The sequence below is a fragment of the Cucurbita pepo genome, chromosome LG10 (genome assembly GCF_002806865.2).
Source record: "Cucurbita pepo subsp. pepo cultivar mu-cu-16 chromosome LG10, ASM280686v2, whole genome shotgun sequence".
NCBI classification, from domain to species: Eukaryota; Viridiplantae; Streptophyta; class Magnoliopsida; order Cucurbitales; family Cucurbitaceae; genus Cucurbita; species Cucurbita pepo.
This window is the reverse complement of record NC_036647.1, coordinates 6,519,161-6,544,160: the sequence shown is the minus strand read 5'-3', so window position 1 is coordinate 6,544,160 and position 25,000 is coordinate 6,519,161. Positions and strand designations below refer to the sequence as shown.

Sequence of the window (25,000 nt, the reverse complement as noted above, 5' to 3'; positions counted from 1 at the left end):
CTAAAGTACTCCCCATGAAAGACCTAGAAAGTCACATTGTTGGTGAATATCATGAACGTGAAACATTTCATCTGGCGAGAAAAGTTGTCAGGACATCCTAAGACATGGGTAGGACAAGCCGACAATAACATGAGTCATTGTAACCTGTTAAACATGGTAGACGTCCTATAAAAATATGGTGCATGACATCCCACCTAGAGTAGGAAAACATAGAATCATGATGCGTCTCGTAGTGGGAGGTCAAGAATCATTTAGGTAATAGATGGGAGTAGCACCTCGTAATCTTAAAGGGGTCATGGTAAATTTAGAGCAGAGGGTGCATGGGGTTCTTATTTGACTTGGTTCATGGTTCTCGAGTACCATCTTAGTATTTAAATTCATGGGCTAACCCTATGGTAAATTATCACTCGTAACACACCATAATCATGTAATATAATACAAGGTTCATGGTCATACAGTAACATAAGTTATATTTATGGCAACATGTCATTCTCATGAGCTTAAGTCAATCACATTACCATGCACGAGAGTCGTATTAAGTTTTAAATTTATTGATTTGACATTCGGGATCTCGGTTCTCGAGTTTATAGTATCTCCAAATTTTTTTGTGCATGACCGTCAGAGATTCTATTTTAAGGAATAAAAAGAAAAAAATCGATGAGAACTTGTCTAGAAAGGGGTCAAATTAACCCAAGCACAGAGCTAGTCTTGTTTAGGGGGTGACGTGGTCGATTCAACTAAACTGCCCATGTCATCATCTTCAACCTTTAGCAAAGGGAGAAGATGCTTTCCTTGTTGCGTGTGTCAGAAAACGGCATTTTTCAACATTGTACCGTGGTTGCTTGGATAAAGAATTTCGTGTGATAAGAAATTTCAAGGTGTTCAAGGAGGGAAGAATGACCAACACAAAAAAAATTAAATTTTTTAAAAAATGTATTAAAATAATTAGAAGACGACAAATAACCAAAATACCCTTAGAATTTGAGAAAATTACGAAAATGCCACTAGTGAAACAAACGTGAAAAGCTACCGTGACTATATGCACAAAATTCACTAATTCTCAAATTCAAAGTCGGCAAGGTCTCGATCGAATAAGAGTGGAGGTTCCAAAAAATCCATCCTTGAAATCATGGCGATTCTAAACTTTCAAAGTCGATAAATCCTTCCCCTTTAAATTATAATTAGAACAATAGATTGAATATAGAATGAGTCGTTATCTAAAACATGACGGGATCAAAACTGTTATATATATATATATAAAGTAAAAATTTCACGAAATTAAATTCATTTTCTATATAGATTGCTAAGTTGAATCTTTTTTTTACCGACCTTACAATAAAAATTAACCAAAATATAAAACAATATCAACCATTCAAAATATTGGAATAAATTTGAAACTAAAATTAAATTATTGAGATTATAATAATCTCTTTTTAAAAAAAATAGGAAACTATTTTTAAGTATAAGATCCAAAGCAACTAAAATTATAATAATCTATGACGTGTCGAGGGACGGTTTTCGTCCATAAATTGACAGTAATAATTTTTTAAACTTTTTTTTTATAAAGGTAAAATATGTTAATAATATTTTTAAAATTTCATGAGTATTTTTTAAATATAATACTAACGAAAATAATATTTTTAATTTTTTTTTGTAAGTTGAGAAGTATTAATGAAATTTTTAAAATTCACGACATTTTCTATTTCTATTTAAATCTAAAAATATTTTTAAGATTTTCTTTATTTTTTTAATTTATAAATATTATTGAAAATTTTTAAATTACAATGATAATTTTTATTTAAAAAGTATATGTTTTCAAATTTTACATTAATAGATAGTAATGTTTTTAGAAATTTAGGGTAAAAACTATTAACCAATAAATTAAATAGAGTAGTAAATTTGTAATAAATATATTTTCAAAATGTTTTGTGGATTCAAAATTGATATAAGAAATTAATTGACATTTGTGTTACATAATTAATAAAAAGTACCATATAATAGACAATTTAATTTGCTTGAAAATGTAAAATGATTAGTTTTTTTTTCAAAATTTTTATATATTTTTCGTAATGTTTATCATTATCGACGTTTTATTGTCTTCATAAAAGGTGAAACCTCGATATTCTTACATGTTTATTTTACATGTAATCTTCGACCATGTAACGACAGTTTTTTACTAACCTAAAGTCGGTATCATATGCATGACGTAACTTCTTGTGCAGAAATATTCATTTAAAAATGACTTCATAAAACAATGACATGGATTTACATACTAAGAAAATTTTAAAATAAACCGAAGTAAATATAAAAATAGCAATGTCCTATACTAATCTAAAATCTACGAAATTAAATACTACTCCATGCATGTGTCATGGTCTTTAATCCTGGTATCGCTGTCAATGAGTGTCTTACTTTTATCTAAAATATAAATTAACACATGATTTGAGTATTTTAAGGAATACTCAGCCAATGGGCCCATTGTTGGAGTTAGGGAGGGCAAACACATGCAATTATGACCAGGACTTATCATTTAAAACCATCCTAGAGGTGGTCTCCAGTCTAGACAAATTGTATGTGTAGCCCGTACACAAAACCCACACGTGCAAGCGTGTGCTCACCAGGCGGTTTCGCACACCACCTGGACTTACATGGTCGAGCTAGTTGACTGTAGCCAGACGTCTTGAGGTACACCAAATCCTTGAATATCATGCAAGATATGATCATCATCATCATTATCATAGTGTACGTGTTCATATTTATCATAAAAGGGAAAGTATTTCGATGTAAATGAACATACAATATGCATGAGATCCCTATACTTTTCATCTTAAATCATTTATGTCACACAACCCCACACATCTTTCACATATTACTTTATGTGCATGCATAAGCTTTCATACATTCATCATTTATAACATCACTTAAGGATTGTGTATCAGAAAACTTTTCATCATTATGCAACATGGCATCTCATACATGCACATCATCGTAACATGAAATATCATCATACCATATCATATCATCACTATACATCTCATGTCATCATATCATAATGTATCATCATCCTAACTTATCATAGCATCATAGTATATCACATCATTATAACATCATAGCATCATCGCACATATCATATTATCATATCAAATCACATCATCATAACATCATAGCATCATCATAGCACATCATAATATCATATCAACATACATGACACGTGCAAGGGCCACTGGGCACGTGTCGTCATACATAAGATAAGTCTTCCAACCAAGCCAATAGTAGGGTCACTTATTTGGATGGCCTTAGCCGACGTTCTCTTTCCAAGTTAGTTTTCCTTTGTCCTTCGAGTTCTTTCTCACTTATGTCGAGACTTCACCTATTTGAATATTTGTTGGATAGCCTTAGTAAAAGTTGAATTCCTAACTTAATTTAATTTAAAATTAAGAAAAACGGTTCATACGAACCTTAATTTCCTTACATAATGTCAAAATCAGCTTCACAAGGGTCCAAAATGTAGGAAATGATGTCTAAATTTAAGACCCGAGCTGAATTTGAGCCGTGGAGCTGCCAAGCTATAGCGGGAGCCGAACCAAGCCAAGGAGTTGCCATGCATCACGCACATGTAGGGGCTAGAGTGCGCGAGTTGTGAGTTGAGTCGGGACACTCTCACGGGCGCACGGGTCTACAGATGGTTTGTGTGTGTCAGGTGGTCGTGTATAGAGGGCCTCGTGGGTTGCTTTAGTGTGGTTGGGTCGAGCCTTGCAGATGGGTTGCTAGGTCGAGACTGTTTGGTAATTTTCGAATCGGATCCGACATGAAACTTCGTCTTCTTCACCCAATTGCGCACAACTCTTCTTCCATTTTCTCTCTCTTCCCGACCGCCCTCCGGTGTCTCTTTCCATCGTCCTTCCCTTCAGATCTCGATCACTTTGTCACTCTCAATATCCAATATTGTCACCTCCAAACAACATTAATGTTTGCTCCAACGAATAAATATTCAGCAAACCTGCTACAATGATATTGTCTTTTGATAAGTAGATTAAAAAATAAGAATCTCTTTATTAATGAATTGATACAAAGTCGAGATATTTTACCGTTCTCTCATACATCCAACAATTTAAAATTATCAGTCTTGTCTTTTTGTGTCGGTCTCTTTAAATAATTGCTCTACTCCCACTAATCGACTTCTCAATCAAAACCACCGAAAATCGAGTTATTATAACAAAAGAAAAAGGGTGAAATTATTATTTTTTAATTAATGACACAAGAATTTCCCCAACCAAAAGGCAAGAACATATGACCAAACGTAAGACGACAACACACTTAAAAGCAAAACCCAACAACTAAGAAAGTGAAAAGAAAAACTACTTGTCGTAAGCCCCAACAAACAAAAGCCACATATGAGCCGGTCGGGTCGTGTCGGGTCGGGTCGGGTTTCAAAAACCGATCGGATCCTTCGATCTTCTCCACTAGTTGACACCACACGCCGGCTTTTGCTTTTTACAGACAGAGAGAAAGAGAGAGAGAAATCGAAGAGAAATTGGAAATGGAAATTCGTGTTCGTACGATGGAGGCCGAGAAGTGAGGACGAAATAGAAAATTAGCAGAGTGAATTTCGCCGGGATCGCACCCGGAGACACCGACTGAATCAATCGGCGCTTGGATTTTGAATTTCATTTTGAAATTGGTCAGTGATCTTGGACTCCCAACTTCACATTTCTTCAATGGAAGGTTAGATTTCTCTCTCTCTCTCTCTCTCTCTCTAGCTCCGAAATTCTCTCTCTAGTTTTCTGGATTTTATTTTGGTTAGGTTATCGTGCGGTGAGTGAGGAGTATTAGGTTTTTTGTGTCTCTGTTTTTGACTCATCTCTTTCTCTTAATGTAAGTTTTCTGTTGAGTTGACGAACAGCGTATCTTGGATTTTGCAGAGAATTGAGATGAAAATCGCGGGTTTTCTTTGTGGTGGATGGTTTAGGGTTTTTGGGTTTTTGGGTTTGGTTGTTTTTGTTGGCAATTTCAATTTTGAAGTCTCATTGAGCTTTGATTCATAATTGTGGTGTTATGATTATTGTTCAAATGATTGAAAATGAAATTAACTGCTGAGAAATTTATCTGTTGGTTACTTTTTATATGGAAATCGAAACTTTTCTTCCCTATTGCAAACAGCCTCTTGAAACTGAAACAAGTTGCGTTTTGAAACTTGAGTTGAGTAACAATGGCTGAAGCCAGTGTGTTAAAGGGCAATTTTCAGTGCTCGTTGGAATCTGAGTAACCATTTCCACAGCTATAAAATTGTGTGGGATGTGTGTATTTACGGGTATTCTCACCTCTGTTGCTGGGATCCTGATAGAAATTATGGTTGGGTCCTTTTATCCATCCGGGGATCTGTTCTGTAAGCCACTATCCAATGTATACCTATGTATACCTTAGGCAGGACCAGCCCTCGTCCATTTCGTAGCAAGGCCAAAGACGACCGAAGAGAATGATGTTTGGAATAATTTCCTTTCTCATTTGATCTAATCTTTACTGTTTCCCGATTGTTTCACAGAGAAGTTCTTTTTTTTAAGATTCAAATAATGAGCGGGCGAGCTATGAGAGGCATGAAACTTATGAAATACAATTTTGGATTACATATTGACAAGTGATCATTTGGAATCTCCGACAAAATAGTGTCATGGAGCGTTTATATGGAGAAGTAACTGTACAAATAAGTAGATTTCTAGGTGGGATCATCATGGGGAAGTCATAAGGTATTTGTGTAATGATTTTTCATTGGAGCAATTAAATGAAATATAAGCCTATTAGTTTCAATCATCTTTCTTGTTCATGCTGAAGTTTCATCTTTTTTGTTAAGTATTTGAAATTGTGTCTGTTAGAACCAACAACTACTATTTTTGCCAAATAGTAAGAATTTTGTTTATTTATTTGTTTTTTTAGAAGCCCAATTTTGATTATTTGAAGAGTGATTCTAAGAACCGTAGTCATCTTTTACGGAATGAGGGTGAAGTTTAGGTACCGAGTGCGATTTCTTTGGAGTGCGCCATTGTAGTAGCTAATTCTTAGGCCATAAAAAGGTTTTCTGATCAGCTTGAGGCTAATTGATCAATATCCTCTGACAGGCGTATCACCAGACCAGGAATCAGTGGGTTCTGGGACAAAAAGGTCTAGTGTATCGTCTGGAAGCAAGTCTAGAAATCGGAAAGAGTTTTTTAACAGATTTTCGGACAGTGAACTCTTCACGGCGAAACTTGAAGATTGGTTTGAAGAAGTATCAGAGAGTTCCAGAACCAAAAAGTCGGTTTTCGACGTTCCTTTTGAGTTGATTGATTTACAGAAGTTTGACTATGCACTAGAGGGGATTTCGTTTCAGCAGCTGATTCGAATGCCAAGTACTTTATATGCTTCTGCCTCTGATGGCGTGGAAGCAACTTCTTATCTTGCTGTTGAGGATTTTCTTCATGCAAGTGTGAAAGGTTTGTGGGAGGCATTTTGGAGTCAAGATCAGCCCATGCCTTTTACTGTTGGTTGCTTATACAGGAATAATTTAAAATTTTACCAAGCTGAGAAGGCAATTGCTACTGGAAAGCTTGAAGGTCTTTCAGCCGCTGGCGTTCTGCTGAAGAACGCTCGACATCCCCATGGGAAGTGGGACCAAATTCTTACACTTGCTGTACTGAGTCCGGATATTGGAAATCATGCCATGGATCATGAGAGCTATCCTTCTCCGTCTGTTTTAGGTGAGGCTCTTTTTTATGCTGTCCGCATGCTATTGTCAAGAAGCTTGAGCAAATCGAACTATTCACCGGGTTTGAACTCTGTCTTTGTTTTTCTTTTCAATTCGTGGTATGGAGGAGTTATTAAAGTTGAAGGAGATTTAAGTAGGTTGGAGTTTGATCTGAATAATGTGTATGAATGTGCTGCTGAATGGATAAAACGATATGCTACAATATCGGTTTCTTCAATTGATAGGATCTGGAACGAGCTTGGAAATGCTAACTGGGGTGATATTGGGGCATTGCAAATACTTTTTGCTACCTTCCATTGTATTATGCAATTTGCCGGAGTTCCCAAGCACTCGATTGAAGATCTAGCTGCCGATCATAGTTCTCGTTTGCAAACTAGACGAGTAGAGAGGGAGTTGGGAGATGTCAGAGTGAATGGAAATGGTTTGTTTAGGTTCCAGAAGAAAAGCGTTTCCCCTGAAATTCTTGAAGTTCAGGAAGATTCGATCAAAGTTAAGTCCGAAGAGATCGTAAAGTTGAAAGTAGGATCGGTGCTGTGGTTGGAAGATTCAAACTCGCAAAAAGGCTATCAGATTAATGAACTCCTGACTTGGGGCGAGCTTCAATTTTATATTGCTTCTCCGGTCGAAGAACCTGGAAAAAGTCTGTTTCTTTACGTTGGATCTCGAATTTCCCAGCTAGAAGCATGGGAAGATATGAACTTGTGGTATCAAGTGCAGAGGCAGACCAGGGTGCTAACTGTAATGAAACAGAAAGGTCTATCTAGCAAGTACCTACCTCAGTTATGTGCATCTGGGAGGATCATCCATCCCGGTCAATGTCATAGACCGAGCTCGGGTGGCAACTGTGACCACCCTTGGTGTGGCACGCCCATTCTTGTGACCAGCCCTGTTGGTGAAACCGTAGCTGACATGGTAAATGGTGGTAGATTTAGTTCTGAAGAAGCATTAAGATGCTGCCATGACTGCTTGTCTGCACTCTCAGCAGCTGCTTCAGCTGGAATTCGACACGGTGACATCAGGCCGGAGAACGTGATTTGTGTGAGATCTGGTGTGAGACAGCCTTACTTTGTTCTTATTGGCTGGGGACATGCGATTCTCGAAGACAGGGACCGTCCTGCTTTGAATCTTCACTTCTCGTCGACTTTTGCACTCCAAGAGGGGAAACTCTGCTCTGCCTCAGATGCAGAGAGCCTAGTTTATATGCTCTATTATGCCTCTGGTGATGCTTTTCCTGATCTGGATTCTGTTGAGGGTGCACTACTATGGAGAGAGACCTCTTGGTCAAGGAGGTCGATTCAGCAGAAGCTCGGCGACATGTCGACAGTACTGAAAGCATTTGCCGACTATGTCGATAGTCTATGTGGAACACCATATCCTATGGACTACGACATCTGGTTAAGAAGGTTGAAGAGAAATATACACGACGAAGATCCGGGGAAGGAAATCGATACGTCAGGCTAGGTCTCTTCTGTTAGCTATATGTTTATAAAATCGCTGCTACTCTTTTCACCGACGTCATCTTTTCTCAACCGTAAGTACATTTTTGGGTGAAGAAGACTGGATGCTGCCGGTAAGGTAAGAGGGAACGTTTCGATCAGCTTGACATCTTTCGTTGTCTTCGAGCCTGGTATATCTTCTTTCAAGTGTGTTGAATGGATTCACATCTAGGCATGGTCACAATATATAGTCATACCTAACAAGATTGAACTAGTCATAACCTCCGTGACCGTTACTGTCGGTCGATGCCGAGACAGCTGCAGTGACGGTAGTCGACACCGCTTTAGAACATCGTGACCAAGCTAGGTAAATAGAATTTAGTGTTGAATTTGGAGTGAAGGGTACATTTGTATATGTGTGAGTTTTAGGCTGTGATTTGGGGTTTGTTTGTGGTTAAGTTGATTAAAGTGTATTTATATGATGATTTGGGTAAAATGTGTCCTTTCATTAGTCAGAACTGAGAAAAAGGGGAGAGTTCGAAGCTTATATGTTGATGAAGAGTGTAATATTTTCAGGCTTCTTTGGGCGTCTCATTCTACTTCCTCTCTATGTTTGTATATTTTTATTTTTGGTGCAATTAATAAAATCTAGGTTTAATTACCAATTTAATTCAAATGCATAAGTTTAGTTCTATTAGACGAAATTCATATTTATGTCTGCTCTTATTTGATTTCGATGGTCAAGATGTTTTCACCTCTAACTTCGAAACCTATCCTAATATACTAATATCCTTTACGGTTAGAAAGAAAAGAAGAAGAAGAAAGAACAGAAATGTTTACCTTACTACTATGCTAGAAGTTCAAGCCTGCACTTTAGATAAGATGATGAAGAATCTTTAGATTGACGAGTTGGAATGTGCTATTTCACTTAGTCACACAGCAAGCACTCGAAGAGACTCGATAATGATATGAAATATCTTTAGACTAACGGGTTGGAATGTGCCGCTTTGCTTAGTCACACAGCAAACACTCCAAGAGGCTCAAACACTCCAAGAGGCTCAATAGAGAGTTTGGGTTTGCATTCATGAACCCACGCTAGAGTTTTAATCTGTTCTTGCCATTATCTTTTAAGAAGGCCACTCAAGACAATTAAATTCATGAGTTTGGTGGTTTTAAAATTTTTATAATTATTTAAGTTTAGATATAAAATTAAAAATTTAATTCATAGAAGAAAAACAAGAACAGTCCCTCGTTCATTAGTGAAAACAACCTTTATGTTCATTGGTGAAAACAACCTTTATGCTATGAAGTTAATTCTAAAACATGTGAAAATGATTGATTTTTAATTTAAGTGAAGCTGGTAACATTGAAATTGCCCACGAGGTCACTTTCTTATCCTAAAAGGAATGCCACTAACTCCACTATCAGCTTGCTTCTTCTAATGCCAACACCAAGAAGGTCGTTTACGCCCTTAACTTCCATTGGCAATGTCGGCCTATCTATATCCAATGTGAGAGACCAATTGCCTTAGTTAGAAGGAAGACGTTCTCAAGACATAGCTTTCTAAGTAGAATCCGAAATCTCAACAATTACCAGGTGACCCATTAACTAATCTTTCTAACAACTGCTCAGCTTCCTAAGTGTCGTGTGAAGCTGCTACCCGAAAAGACCAATCTATGGTTGACTCTCCTCTGAAACAAGGTGTTATAGGTCTTATAGAATAGAAAAGTTTTTAAAGCTTGAATTTATGTAGCTGATCAACAAATTTACATCCCAAATAAATTCTCAACTTCAAAATTTTAAACCTAAATTCACGGTATAATAAATTTGCTGCATTTGAAAATCATCCACGGCTTTTGATGGTATAAAAAGTTAGAGATCTTCAAACTGGCTTCAGAAGAGGGGGAAAAAAGGCCTCAATTTGATTAAGAACAGTACAACAAAGCAGTATGAAAATCACATTAAGTTTCATCACTTCCTGAATCCTTCGAAAATTCTAACGACATGCTCAAATCAGACCCTTTAAACTAAATAAAGCAATAGCAGCAGCACAGTAAGAACACACCTATGAAGTTTTCAACTTCCTTAATCAGCATCCATCTCTTCCAGGGCAGCTTTAGCAGCTGCCTTTGCTTCCTCTAGAAGATCCTCTGGAACCTGAAAGTGGTAAAACCATGTGATTAAACTAAACTACCCTCACACGGGACGATACGAACTCGGGGAGCTACTACTATAGTACGGAGACGGTTTATACTACTATTCTATCGCTCTGAACTACGTCGAACCACTAAATAAATAATAACGAAACGAAAGAGTAATGTGATTCAATATTAACAGTAGTATACAACTATGCCATCCTAATATTTTTGCACCACTGAAAAATTCAAGAACCATATTTTTTTTTCTCACGAACTTACAGAAGGTCCCATCCCAAAGCAGACTAAGTTAAAGGTATTTGGTTTCGAGTTTAGATGCAGCTCTCCACAATCGAATTTATATACCACCAACATTCAGCTACGCCTAACTGGTGATGAATTTTGAAAATAAAAATTGCAATTTCATTCAATTGAGATAACATTAATAGTACCTTCTGATGTTGGCGGTTTGATTCATCACAGATCCAACTCATTTCCAACTCGAAGTCCTTGTCCTTTGCCTCATCATGTACTCCATAAATACTGCTCGTCAAAAGAGTAACACAAAGTTTATATTCTAATCAAGCAGATGTCCCAACAAATTCAAAGCCCAACTACTCAGAAGTTACTCACATCTTGGCTACTTCAATAACACCTTGCCGACATGTCAATTCAGAGAGTTTCAACTTCTCAATTTCCCTGTCATTGTATTGCTTGTAACATCAGGAATACTACTTAAATTTTCACAGATATGAGATAACATACAATGTGCTGTTGTGGTGTTAGAACGATGTACAGATTCAAAGGTGGTTTGCAATTATAAATGAAGGTGAATTTGCAGTTCACCTTCTTCAACAAAAGTGCTTTAACTATAAACACTTAAAGTAAAAAGTACTTCATGATAAATACTTATTTTGTGCATTTGAATTTTTCTAAAAACACATTTTTAATCGGAACACAAGAATATTAAAAACACTAGTGAATTAATTCCAAACACGATTATGAGTGGAGTGTGCTTTGGACATGACTTCCAAACATAGTCTATCTCCTCTTAAGATACCCCCACAGCCTTCTTCTTGGACATTGATTAGTTATATGATGCATAAAAAATAAAAAATGCTTCAACAATGCTGAGACAAAGATGGAAATATTAAATTAAGAGTTAAGTTCATAGAATAAAATCACAGTGCCATAAATTAGTCAATAATTCGCAATGTAGCAAGAACAAAATCCCTCATACAAATCTCTTTTCCAAAGATCATTATAATAATTATTATTATTTTATAAGAAACAACTTTCCTAAGATGATGATCAGCTACGTATCAATCATAAAAATCTAGACATGGATCTCCCACATAAACATCTTTAGGTAACTATACGCTGATTATGCCACTTCTCTGAAGTCTTTATTATAGGCTACTGCCTACATGATGATTTATACTGATAGTAGTAGTCATGCATCCATGTTTTTGAAAACTCATTCTCATCAAATTCAATTAAAGTAGATTCAATTAGAAAGCAACGGAGTGGTCTCTTGGCAATCACCCACAAGAAGTATCACAACAAGTAAATCTTTTATCTTACGTTTTTGCAGCTTGCCTACCCTTCCCAATTGCAGCACCATAGTACCTCTAGAAAAATACCAAAAAAAGAAGAAAAGAAATATGTCAGTTCATAGAGCAGCCATAAGATGTACACAAGTAGTTTGCAAGCGATATAAACAAAACAGCATTAAATTCAAACTGTGTATCACAAATCTACAACATGTCAATACATGATAAACTCACATAGGAAACACCGGATGGTTCAACCATGTACAATTGTGGTCCATCTCTGTCATAGCCTCCAAGAATTACGCCACATCCAAAAGGTCTGCAACATTAATTTCAATTCGATATAAGGAGAAAGAAAGAAGCAATTTCAAATTGCTATGGGTATTACTGAAATCATGACAAACCTGAGCCACCAGTAAAGTGTACAGAGATGCACATAACTGGCAACACGATCAGCTAATTCCTTAACAGGAATTGGTTCACCATAAATACTGCATAAAGAGTCCATAACAAAACAAGATAAGCATTCAATAGGATAATGCAAAATCAGCAATACATCTCGAATAACCTCAGATAAAGCATAAAATTAACTGATAACTTCTTCCTCATGATCACATGGCCTGCATGCCTTCACTTTTAACATGCTTTTCACACCATTATTTTCTCCTGTCAGTATAGTATATCATAGTATCGACATACACGTATGAAGACCTAGAAGTTCATGAAGGCATGTCCTTTCTAAAGAACACAATTCATTCACATCATTACTTTGTTTTCCAAGAGATGGTTTACTGTTCAATGGTGCTATCATCATCACTTTGTTTTCCAAGAGATGGTTTACTGTTCAATGGTGCTATCATCATCACTTTGTTTTCCAAGAGATGGTTTACTGTTAAAATCATACTGATGCTAACACATCATACTGATACTGCTAATTCGTTATTAAGCATCTGTTTCAATATATTTACAAATCAGACTCAGAAATCAAATTAGAACATAAGAGAAAATTGAATTACTCAAAGCATAGTCACCAAACATTCATCTGCAATATGTATTCCTACAATTAACCAATTTCACTACTAATAAACTAGGAGGTGTGCATTAGGATTAGGGGACTGTCTAAAATAGAAGAGTCTCAAGGTGCAACCTTTCGTAATTGGTTGCTTCCGACTTGGCTCGAGCAACTATTTGTCTTCCATCTGCTGCTAATCCTGCCACCGCCTGCCATCGAATAGCAAAAAACATCAATAAAAAAGACAGTAAATGTTACCAGTTCATTTTTTGCTATATGTTAAACTACTAACACTTGAATGTGAGAAAATCCAAGCAAATTAACTTTTTTATTCCATTATTCATATCCAAGTCTCTGCCCAGTCAAGGCATATTTCCTTAATCAGTTAGTCTACGACCATTACAGAATAAAAGCTTAAAACATCTAAACCCTTATTACAGGATACTTGAATCCAAAGCAGTGATCGAGAAAATATAAGGGATAATAATACCATGCCAGAATGACGATGAACAGCGTGAATTCTTCTATTAGAACCAGGAAGCATCATCTTAGAGGTAATTAGCTTTTCCACGCCCTGAATAAAAAACAACCGCATCAGATTCACATGTGAGAAACACTCTATCTCAAACCTAGAGAACTCCTATGGTCCCATCCACAAAACAAAAGAGGAAGCACACTCAAAAAGCGAGAAAAATATTACCATAACGACTCCGTCTTTGCATTTGATTCCAATAACAGTCCTGAAAACGAATTCGAAAAACAGTTCACACAAAAATGAAATAGCAAATCCCTGCCACAGGTAAATCTATATAGTAATAATTAGGAAGAAAGGAAGAGAAGAATAGGAATACCCGCTGTTGTCGACGGCCTTAGCGGCGTACTCGATCTGGAAAACGCGGCCATCGGGGGAGAATGTGGTGACGGAAAGATCATAACCAGTTCCAATGCTACTCATTGCTTGTGGTTCTTTGGAGTAGTGGAAAGCGAGTTTCGATTGCTAATTTGAGGAGCAGAGATTATGAAGAAGACGAAGAAGAGCTCTGTGTGCTTTTCTGCGCTTCAATTTCTTTCTTCTCAAGAAAATCTCTTGCTTTCGCCTTTTCCTTTCCTGGTAAGTGAAATACCATTTTAGTCCTTTTCTTTTCTTTTTTCTTTTTTAATAAATAAATTAAATTAAATTACAAGTTTTGTGCCTATTTCTCAACAAAAAAAAAAAATAAATTAATTAATTAAATTAAATTAGAGCTTATACCCTGACCAACCCAACCCGAGCTATAAGGATTGGGTTTGGTTGGATTCATTTTTTTCTAAACCCGAACTGAATCGATTCGGTTTTGGGTTCTGGGAGAAAACTTTGGGTTGACCATATTCAAATAAAAATATATAAAATATATTAAAAATTCTTTCATATTCTTTGGTTTGCGAGGTGGTATTATTGGGTTTACCAATTCTGGTTATGTATCCTACCTTTAAACTAATTATTTTATTTTTGTTATATATCATCCTTTTAAACTAATCATTTTTATTGTTTATTTAATTTCATGATATCCTTATATTTTTAAGAAATATCGGTATTTGGTTGTTTTAGTTTTATGAAAATGTTCCAGGTTAATACTCTGTTACAATATTTTTTATTGAATTTTTTTTTAATAATTATGGATTGATTTGTTGTTATTTGTGAACTTCTAATATATCTGGATGATATCATCATAATTATAAATGGTAGATAATTAAAACTAAAAAAAATTGACAACCCAACCTAACTCTCTACTTTCGTGTTGGATTATAAAAAATTTTGGGTTGGGTTGGGTTACCAATTCAACCAACCAGAACTTTTAGGTTGGGTCAAAAAAATAGCTTAACCCCACCCAACTCAAACCAGGTACACTTTTAATAGCTTACCAGTAACGGTGTTATTTAATATAATATATTTTAATAGTTTTTTTTAGTGTCACTCAAATTCTTTTGATTTTAAATGTTAGGATATTAATTGTTGTTGTGTCCTATATACTACAACCTTCAATGCTTTGGTGTCATTTGTTGTACTCAAATATCACAACCAAAATATCATGATATCAATGGTTGTAGCGGAATGCTACAACCAAAACGTTCTGATGCCCAATTGTTGTAATGAAAGTAGACGGAAGCAAAATCGATCACACTCACACACCTGCAAACTGAAATTAAACAAAGAGACACCAAGATTTACGTGATTTGGAGAGAAGAAATTTCCCTACGTCTACGGGTGATAGACAATCACTATAACCAAAGTGTTTACAAATGTATATCTCACACTACAAAACCTCTCGACGAAAGTTCCTCCCAATTACCTCAGATCAAATACAAAATAACAATGACTTCACATGACTCCTTATGACTCCCTACGTCTACGGGTGATAGACAATCACTATAACCAAAGTGTTTACAAATGTATATCTCACACTACAAAACCTCTCGACGAAAGTTCCTCCCAATTACCTCAGATCAAATACAAAATAACAATGACTTCACATGACTCCTTATGACTCCCTACGTCTACGGGTGATAGACAATCACTATAACCAAAGTGTTTACAAATGTATATCTCACACTACAAAACCTCTCGACGAAAGTTCCTCCCAATTACCTCAGATCAAATACAAAATAACAATGACTTCACATGACTCTACATGACTCCTTATGACTCCACGTCTCAAACACACGGTTAGACAAGCCTTTATAGAGGCATAACAATGCTAATTCTCGTGCATGAACCAAATAAATGAGAATATTAATCAAAATAGTTATGAACTAAATGAGAATTAATAACTAAAATAAATAAGAATATTAACGTCATAAACTATATGAAATTTAATGACCAAAATAAATGAGAATTTTGACACAGAGGAGATTCTTGAATTTTGAAAGAACATTGGAGATTGAGGATCCTGATCTTTGTCAACGACAAAAGAGTTGGAGCTTCGTGCTCAAACAAAAAAACTTGAGGAATCGATTTCTTCTCGTGGAGGGAAAAAGACTCATTTCTCATTCGAGATAGGAGGAGCTATTGTGAAGCGGTGGGAGGCGGAGAGGCTCATTTAACTAAGATCAATTCATTACTAAGTGTTTGTAATCATATTTTTACAAACATTACATGACAGCAAATTACACTATTTGAAGAAACTGAGCATACTAAAAAGATGAGAGTGGAGGAGGTGAGCTATGAACAAAACTTTAGTACACAAGTTGAGGCTCAAATTCTGCAAAATCAACCGATCCAGACTCAATTGGAGGCATCAAATATGCAGCCAATATCTCAGATACCAATGCTGCAGCAAGCGGTATCCTCTTCAAGTTCTTCACCAAAGGAATCTCATTGCTTTCTCCTACAGCAATCAGCTTCTCATTGATCTCGACCATCCTGTCCAGTTTCCTCTTGAATTCGGGGTTCTCGACGTCCGGTACGGCCGGGAAGATTCTCGCCGTTGTTCGGTTAGTCTGCATTAGTAGAAGCAAAATGAATTGGTTGAATGTTTTGTCATTGAACAGTTCAGTTCATTGTAGTAAACTATCACTTGGATGAACATGGGCTATGGATGAAATACATGTAGCTGTCAAACTTACCTCAATGATAACATGCATGTCAAATTCTTTGGTGTTGAGGCCAATTCCTTCATAGAATGCTGTTCTTTGGCAATCATTGAGATACATTGTCACGTACACCTACAAAAAAACATCTCATTGAGACGAACATTCAGGTCAAGTTCAGCCCACAAGATCCATACTTGATAACGATTTTACTTCCTAAAAACACTGTTGGGATCTCAGTTAACTGTTTTTTGAAAAACTTTGACTATGATCCCAAAAACATTTTCAAAATTGGACTAAGAACGAAGATAAGTTGTGAGATCCCACATCGATATGGAGGAGAACGAAGCATTCTTGATAAGGGTTTTAAAAACCTTGAGGGAAAGCCCAAAAGGGAAAACCCAAACAGAATAATATCTGCTAGCGGTAAGCTTGGGGCGTTACAAATGGTATCAAAGCCAGACATTAGAAGATGACAAATGACATCAAAGCCAGACATTAGAAGATGTGTCAGCAAGGAGGCTGAGCTCCGAAGGGGGTGGACATGAGGCGGTGTGCCAGCAAGAACGCTGGACCCCGAAGGGAGAAGATTGGTAGGTCCCACATCGATTGGAGAAGGGAATGAGTGCCACCGAGGACGTTGAGCCTCGAAGGGGGGTGGATTGTGAGATCCCACATCAATTGAGGAGGAAAATGAAGCATTCTTTATATCAGTGTGGAAACTACTCCCTCTAGCAGACATGTTTTAAAATTTTCGAGGGGAAGTCCAAAAAAGAAAATCTAAAGAGGACAATATCTATACTCGCAGTGGGCTTGAGCCGTTATAAAAGTTATAAAAGTATTAGTAAGCATGGTACTGGAAAACAGATTACCAAAAACAAAAACATTATCTTTCCATTTTTGTTGTTAAAAGTGTATAATACTACTCAAATTCAGTAGAGATTAACCGCCATTTACCGATAAACAGAAGAACCGAGACCACAGCTTAGCCTTCCAGTCATTGAGGAACTGAGGCTGTGCCTTGAGCAATGCAGAGAAGAAATCGCCGTGCCTGTTCTCGTCCTGGCACCAGTTCTCAAAGTACTTAAAAATGGGATAGCATTGGAACTCAGGGTTGGCCTTGAGATGTCTGTATATGGTTATGTATCTCCAGTATCCAATTTTCTCAGACAAGTATGTAGCATAGAAGATGAACTTGGGCTTGAAAAATGTGTATTTTCTAGCCTTTGTCAGGAATCCTAAGTCCAATGCCAAGTTGAAATCAGATAGACCCTTGTTCAAAAACCTGTAATTAATGGAACATGAGTATCACAAATATATGACACAAAAATTTCAAGACATTTTTGTTTGTTATTCTAAATCTCTAAAGCTTTCCATCAAAATCATTTGCATTCATAATCATTTTGATCCTTTGTTTTTGAAATTTAAGGGTATAAATAAATACATGCAGAGGTTCTTTGTTTTGATATCTATATTTTAGAGACTTGTTCAAAATTCAAGCGAAAACTTGTTTTTGTTTCAAGAATTCGGCAATGGATTCAAATATTTCCTAAGAACAGATGAAAATATTCAAAACAAGCACATTAGAATGTTTGAAGGACTAAAACTAAAGGTTCGAGAATAAATATGAAGATTCAAGTATCATATAACATTTAGTAGCGTCCTTTAATTGATAAAGAAAGCTCATGTAATGCTTCTGAGGCTTGAAAATGAGTACATACCCAGCATGCCTGGCTTCATCCCTGGACATCAGAGAGAAAATCTCAGCCACCACTGGATTGGTTTTCTGGAACACATCAAAACAATTGGCAATGTGAGATAGAAAAAGATTATTCTCCATCCATATTGCTCGAAGTAATTATAAGAGATAAAATGTGATTTCAAAGTGAAAGATTAGTTCATGATTTGGAAGCTCAGAAGCCATTCAGCAGTGTAATAGAGCGATAGAACAGAGGAGAAATTATAGATTCAAATGACATACAGTACAGCTATAAACAAGATTTTCAAAAAATTATCCACAGTACTCACAATCAACTTCAAAATCACAGAAACAATTCATTCTGAAGTTCATAAGCAATACCTTAAGCCTCCTTCCCAGCTCCTTGTAGAGAAGAAATCCAGAGAACTCAGCAGTACAAGATCTCTCAAGAAACTCCACAAAGATCTGTCTGAGATCGCCTTGCATTTTATCAGCGGCTTCCTTGAACTCCTTGTTCCTCACAAAATGCGTCTGGTTATAATCAGTCTTGAACTCCTGAAGCAGAGCCTCGAACTCAGCTTGGTTCAAGTTCTTGTTGATTTCGGTATTGAAGAGAGTCTCCATCTCATCAAAGTCAGTGGTGTAGAACCTAGGCGTCAGTAGCGTCTCCTTAATCGCAGCCTTGTTGGCGTTCTTGGAGGGCTTGGGAGGCGATTGAGAGGAAGTTGCAGACATTTTAATGACGGTGAATCTGGAGTAAGAGAATGGAATTGCTCTCGCTCTAGGGCTTCCAAATTCGGGAGTTCTGCTGCAAAACTTCGACATTGGCTTCACGAGAGCCATCTCGGCAGCGGCAGCGGCAGCCATGGATGACGATGAAGCTTCTTCGGAGGGGCTGCAATGGCGGATGTGGGAAACACAGAGGAGTGAAAAGCAGAAGAGAAGCAAAGATATATAAATATGAGGATAGTAATGTAATGTAATTCATCCAATCAAATAGAAGATTTTTCTAAATTGACACGTGGCATGTGATTATTGGTTTATCGGATTACTCGATGGCATTTGATAATGCCAAGTAAGCACAATAATTTGTGGTTACTATTTCTTTTTTCTTTTTTCTTATAATTTTATTTATTATTATTATTTTTTTGGAAGCGTGTGGTCGTTGTTTCGTACACGTGTGATTCTAATTTACTGGGCCTAAGATTTGGGCCCATTTCTATTATCTAAATCACCTTTAATTACACTTTTAATTCATTTAATAAAAATACTCGCAAAATTTGTAATTTATTCCCAAAATAAAAAAATATTTAAAATGTTTTTACCCGAGTTTCGGTCATTTTTTCAATTTTTATTTTTAATAAAAATAAAAAATTTGTTTGCAAAACATCTATTTACTTCACACATTTAATTGTAATTTGTAACTATTTTGAAAAATTACCTTCCGAATAGTTAAAAATTATTTTAAAGTATTGTCGGAGAATAAAATAAAAATATATATATATATATATATGAAACAATAAATAAAAATAAAATAAATATATGTATATATAATTGTATCGTAGGCAAAAATGTATATTTTAAAATAAATTCGAGTTGGTTCAATTCAACCTAATATAGTCGTACTACAAGAACTTAGAAACCAAACTAATCTATAAAGTTTTTCATTTATTTGAACTCAATCTAACCTAAATAAATTCATAACCGAACTAAACGGTTGGATTGAGTTGATCGTATTTTTCGAACGCCCCTACCTATTTTGTGAGATCCTCATATCGATTGGAGGGAGGAACGAGTGCAGATGAAGACGCTGGGTCCTAAAGGGGATGAATTTTCGGAGCGTGGACATGGAGCAGTGGTCAGCGAGGACATTGGGCCCCAAAGGGAGGTGGACTATGAGATCCTACATTAGCTGGAGAAAAGAACGAAATATTCTTTATAAGGGTGTGAAAACCTCTCCCTAGCAAACACATTTTAAAACCTTGAGGAGAAGCCCGAAATGGAAAGCCCAAAGAGGACAATATCTACTAGCAGATGGCTTGGGTTGTTATAGCTGGTATCGGAGCATTAGGTATAGATTTTATCGACTAGCCTACGAGGTAGGCTTGACATGTTCCATGGTCCCACCACTGATGGCTCGTCATAGTTAGGTATGCCTTAAGAAAGATAATAAATGATGTTGTTTTGTTATATTATGATTTACCTTGCATGGAATGTGAATGTTAATCGATGTATCGATGATATTTAGATTTAGCAATAGTTGTACTATGAATGGGGAGCTATAGTTTCAAATGAAAATGACTAAGGTATCTGTTGATTTTAATGAAGCGCCTAGGCCAACCAAGTAAGTGGTCTTACTATTGACTCGGTCGGAAGACTTGCCTTATGTATGACAACACGTGCCTAGTGGCCATTGCACATATCATTTATGCTTTATGTTATATGATGACGTGATCATGTTATATGATGATATGATGATGTGGTGATGTGATGACGTTATATGATAATGTGATTATGTTATATGCATGATAACATGATGATGTAAGATGTATGATGATGAGATGACTTAATATGATGATATTCCATATTAAGATGATGTGCATATATTAAATGTCATGATGCATTATGACGACGAGTTTTCTAAGACATAACTGTAATTGATGTTAATGATGATGAACGTATGAAGATCAATGCATACATGTTACCTAGGGTAATATGTGAATGATGTATAGAGCTTTGTAGTAAGAATGATTTAAAGATGAACACTATAGAGACTCATGCATATTGTATGTTCATATACATCATGTTATTTCCCCATTTATGATGATGAGTACGGACACATACATTATGATGATGATGATGATGATCATGTCTCTCATGACACTCGAGAATTTGCTGACCTCCAAACGTTCGACTATAGACAACTAGCCTGACTATGATGGGTACAGGGGGGGTGCAAACTGCTTAGGGACTCACGAGGCATGACACTCGGGAATTTGCTGACCTCCAGACGTTCGGCTATAGACAACTAGCCCGACTATGATGGATTCAAGGGGGATGCAAACTGCTTAAGGACTCTGAGGCATGACCCTCAAGAATTTGCTGACCTTCAGACGTTCGATTATAGACAACTAACCCGACTATGATGGGTTCAGGGACTACGATGGGTTCAGGGGGTGCAAACTGCTTAGGGACTCACGAGGCATGACACTCGGGAATTTGCTGACCTCTAGACGTTCGGCTATAGATAACTAGCCCGACTATGATGGGTTCAAGGGGGTGCAAACTGCATAGGGACTCATGCTCGCACGTGTGAATCGTGTGTAAGAAAGTACTACATATCCAATTTAGTATAGGACGTTTTTACTTTATGTAAGTCGATAACAATGTTTTACGATGAAGTCTCAAATGTTTATTTCCATGAGAAAGTGAGACCAAAGATAATAATTTGTTGAAACATTAACTATTTGTAAACAAGATTTAGGTGAACATAGAAATGGAGAGGAAAATGGAGTTTGATTCTACACAATACTTACAATCATTTCCTCATGAAATACACTCCCAAATCTCTTTTTAGAGTTGATCCCTATTGAAAACAAGATGACATCAATGCTCAATCCCGTCTCCGCTGATGCCAGTGGATACGCTATCCTACTGAATATTTAGACTCGGCACGCCCCGAACAAATATGATCTTGCTTCATCGACCTGATAATCGTGACACGTCCAACTTTGCAGCAAAAGCAAGAAGCAATACCTTTTTATCTTCAGGAATCTTGCTGGTGATGATGAGATCGAATTAACCGCTATTGAGTTCTCGTATCGTTCATTTCGATTAACGTCGAATTTTGTACGTCCCGTCCTTCTTCCATAGAAGGAGGGAACGCGTATGCATTGTTTTGGTCTACAACGTCCTTTTTCTTCAAATCATCATCGATTTCGGCGTAATCCAAATTTTGCAACATACTAGGAAGTTTCATGCTAGCATCCTTGTGAAACATCATGTCCATTTCTAAGTCAAATTTATCCTTCGAGACGATGAAGCCTCGACCCGTTGAGGAAGCACTGTATTGTAAACTCACATCGTCGCCTTCTGCTACCCATGCTCGGAAATCGATCATTGAAGGAGGGATCTTAGTCCAGAAAACATCCTTCAGATTTTCCACTAGCCCTTTGGTAAAAGGGTTGATCTTCTTATCGTAGCGATATCGAAAATTTTCATACGTCGTCTGCAAAAGATTAACGGTCGAGAAATCAGTCAGCACCCAAGCTTGCTTTCATGGTCACATATTCAAATGCGAGAAAACAGTAAAAATATAAAGCTCTACCTGATTGGTACACATCAGATAAATATGGAAAACCGTTAGCCCCCCGACGAACCAGACAGATACAAAGCAGTATACGACAAGGACAACGGACAAGATATCGTTTGAAATGACAGTCCACATGCTCCCACTTTGTCGAACAATGGTAATACATGAAAGTGTAAACACGTATATACACAAAGTGGTAGATGTCGATATAAACATTATGAAAAATCGATAATTTCGCTGCATCGAAATGAAAATAAAGCAATGGTTAATTCAACACAAGAAATCAATCAGAGATATTACAGAATCATATCAGAATCAACAGCCAAATAATCGAGTTTCAATCAACATTTCTTGAACAAAAGTGAACTGCTACTACAAATTATTGCAAACAACATATGTTGATATCAAATTTTGAAAGAACATGTAAATTTTGAACCATGCAGTGAATCTTTTCATCAGAGAAGGGTCGATGACTTACCAGCCCAATACACTGACCTACCCAAGGACAATGGTGATCAAACTTCTGAACACAATTGTTGCAAATAGAGCAATGAGACGCCCGAGGAGGACGGTACAGAAGGCAAGTATCACAAAACTTCACTTTCACCGAGTATCCGTTGATCGTTATATCCTTGATTCGGGGTATTTTCAGATTAGGCTTCTTGTGATTGACCCATTCCATAGAAGGGGTGGTCATGTCTGCTTCATCTGAGTCAGGTGGTATCGAGTTTCTCGGAATGATCCCCGGATCTCTACCAGAAGTCAAGAACAGAAAAATGAAATCCTGCACAAACAAACTTATTGATCAGGTTTGGTTCATCAGTTGTTGCAAAAGCTTAAACTACACAAGGAGAATTCAGCCTTTCACACACCAAAGATGTAAGAACCATTCCTCCAATCAGTGCAGGGAAATGAAACGTTCGACGATCGCTATGGACTGCTACTAGCATTCTTATGCAGAATATTATTGCAGGACCACCGATTAAAAATGATGTTAAAAAGAGAGACGCTCCGTCTTGCCCGAAAACTAATCTCCCACCACATAAGAATTTCTAGCAGACAAAGAACATGATGCATCAGTACATGAAGAATCCATTCTATTACATTCACCATCATAACTTCTTCCAATAACATTGAAAACTACCAAAATTAAAGAAATTTATAACAAACTATGCCAGGATATATCATGATTATCAAGGGAAATTCCTTAATGAATACACTAATGGTAACGGTCCAAGCCCACGCTAGCAGATATTGTCCTCTTGTCCCTCTCAGGCTTCCCCTCAAGGTTTTTAAAACGCGTCTCCTAGGGAGAGGTCTCGACATCCTTATAAAAGGTGTTTCGTTCTCCTCCTCAACCGATGTGGGATCTCACACTAACACAGAATTAAGGTTCAAACTATGTCAGGATATATCATGATTATCAAGGGAAATTCCTTAATGAATACACTAATTGTAACGTTCCAAGCCCACGCTAGCAGATATTGTCCTCTTGTCCTTCACGGGCTTCCCCTCAAGGTTTTTAAAACGCATCTCCTAGGGAGAGGTCTCGACATCCTTATAAAGGGTGTTTCGTTTTCCTCTTCAACCGATGTGGGATCTCACACTAACACAACATTAAGGTTCAAACAATTGAATCCATAGAATTGTGGATATCTCATTATAACCAAGGGAGACCCTTAGATTCAAAAACTAAAAAAGATCAAATAGCTTATAAAAGAATTAAGAAGAAACAGGGCAGAGAGAATGAATGCATCTATGAACCACAGCCAATATAATTACAGTGAACAAATCATTAAAGATAGTTGAATCTCATGAATTGATAATATATCAAGAACATCGAGGAAATCATGATCTACAAAAAACACAATTCTAATAACAAATTAAGGAACAATTTTACTGAATCTATTGATTAATCTCACCCAGAAACCAGGTAGCTAACTAAAAGTAAACAGATAATCTAGAATATGTCGTGATTATCAAGGGAGATCTCATCGTGATAACAGATAACTTAGATATAATATGAGAATAATTCAAACATTTGAATTAAAAGAGTAGAGAAATTTACATTGTTTCCTTTCCAGACATGGTAGAGCCTCCTTTGAGCTGGTTTATGAGGAGCAATATGAATGGCATTAGAGGGAGAGCCATCCCAGCTCGGTTCTGTGTTCATTTTTCTAATGGAAATTTCGTTTGTCTGAGGGGAAAACACAAAATCTTAGGGTGTTCGTGGTAATGATTCACACGGACACCCAAAATAAATCAAACAAACAAACAAACAAACAAACAAAAAATTTCCAAATGCTTTCAATTTTCCTCTTCAAATCTGTGAAAGAACGATGTGGGTTTTCAATTTCCAAACGGCGATGGTTCAGAATGAATCAAACCCAGAAAATTGCGAAACCCAGATCGTTCTAACAAAAAAAATAAGAAAGAAAGAGGAAAAATCAAAAACACAAAAACACAAAAACAAAATTCCCCCTCTCGACTCCTCTCTCCCTAGCTCTGTTTTTTTTTTTTTTTTTTTTTTTTTTTTTTTTTTTTTTT

At 36.6% G+C, this 25,000-nt stretch overlaps 4 protein-coding genes across 4 annotated transcripts; 1 reads left to right on the top strand and 3 right to left on the bottom strand.

Moving 5' to 3' along the window:
* Positions 1 to 4,483: 4,483 nt before the first annotated feature.
* LOC111803326 lies at positions 4,484 to 8,671 on the top strand. Its single transcript, XM_023687673.1, has 2 exons — positions 4,484 to 4,725; positions 6,114 to 8,671. The coding sequence occupies exons 1-2, from the start codon at positions 4,719 to 4,721 to the stop codon at positions 8,198 to 8,200; spliced, it is 2,094 nt and encodes a 697-aa protein (XP_023543441.1). The 5' UTR covers positions 4,484 to 4,718; the 3' UTR covers positions 8,201 to 8,671.
* Positions 8,672 to 10,067: 1,396 nt separating this feature from the next.
* Positions 10,068 to 13,960, bottom strand: LOC111803355 (proteasome subunit alpha type-3). The gene is made up of 10 exons (XM_023687717.1): positions 13,727 to 13,960; positions 13,576 to 13,615; positions 13,366 to 13,449; positions 13,011 to 13,084; positions 12,268 to 12,354; positions 12,098 to 12,182; positions 11,895 to 11,941; positions 10,944 to 11,009; positions 10,763 to 10,853; positions 10,068 to 10,332 (listed from the first exon to the last, which is right to left on the bottom strand). The coding sequence occupies exons 1-10, from the start codon at positions 13,828 to 13,830 to the stop codon at positions 10,261 to 10,263; spliced, it is 750 nt and encodes a 249-aa protein (XP_023543485.1). The 5' UTR covers positions 13,831 to 13,960; the 3' UTR covers positions 10,068 to 10,260.
* A 1,985-nt stretch (positions 13,961 to 15,945) lies between these two features.
* Positions 15,946 to 19,086, bottom strand: LOC111803339 (magnesium-protoporphyrin IX monomethyl ester [oxidative] cyclase, chloroplastic). The gene is made up of 5 exons (XM_023687694.1): positions 18,523 to 19,086; positions 18,164 to 18,228; positions 17,400 to 17,727; positions 16,479 to 16,577; positions 15,946 to 16,352 (listed from the first exon to the last, which is right to left on the bottom strand). Exons 1-5 carry the CDS (start codon positions 19,006 to 19,008, stop codon positions 16,089 to 16,091), a joined length of 1,242 nt encoding a protein of 413 aa, XP_023543462.1. The 5' UTR covers positions 19,009 to 19,086; the 3' UTR covers positions 15,946 to 16,088.
* A 2,484-nt stretch (positions 19,087 to 21,570) lies between these two features.
* Positions 21,571 to 24,990, bottom strand: LOC111803340 (probable protein S-acyltransferase 1). The gene is made up of 5 exons (XM_023687696.1): positions 24,522 to 24,990; positions 23,326 to 23,505; positions 22,932 to 23,237; positions 22,469 to 22,690; positions 21,571 to 22,369 (listed from the first exon to the last, which is right to left on the bottom strand). The coding sequence occupies exons 1-5, from the start codon at positions 24,624 to 24,626 to the stop codon at positions 21,947 to 21,949; spliced, it is 1,236 nt and encodes a 411-aa protein (XP_023543464.1). The 5' UTR covers positions 24,627 to 24,990; the 3' UTR covers positions 21,571 to 21,946.
* Between the last annotated feature and the right edge of the window lie 10 nt (positions 24,991 to 25,000).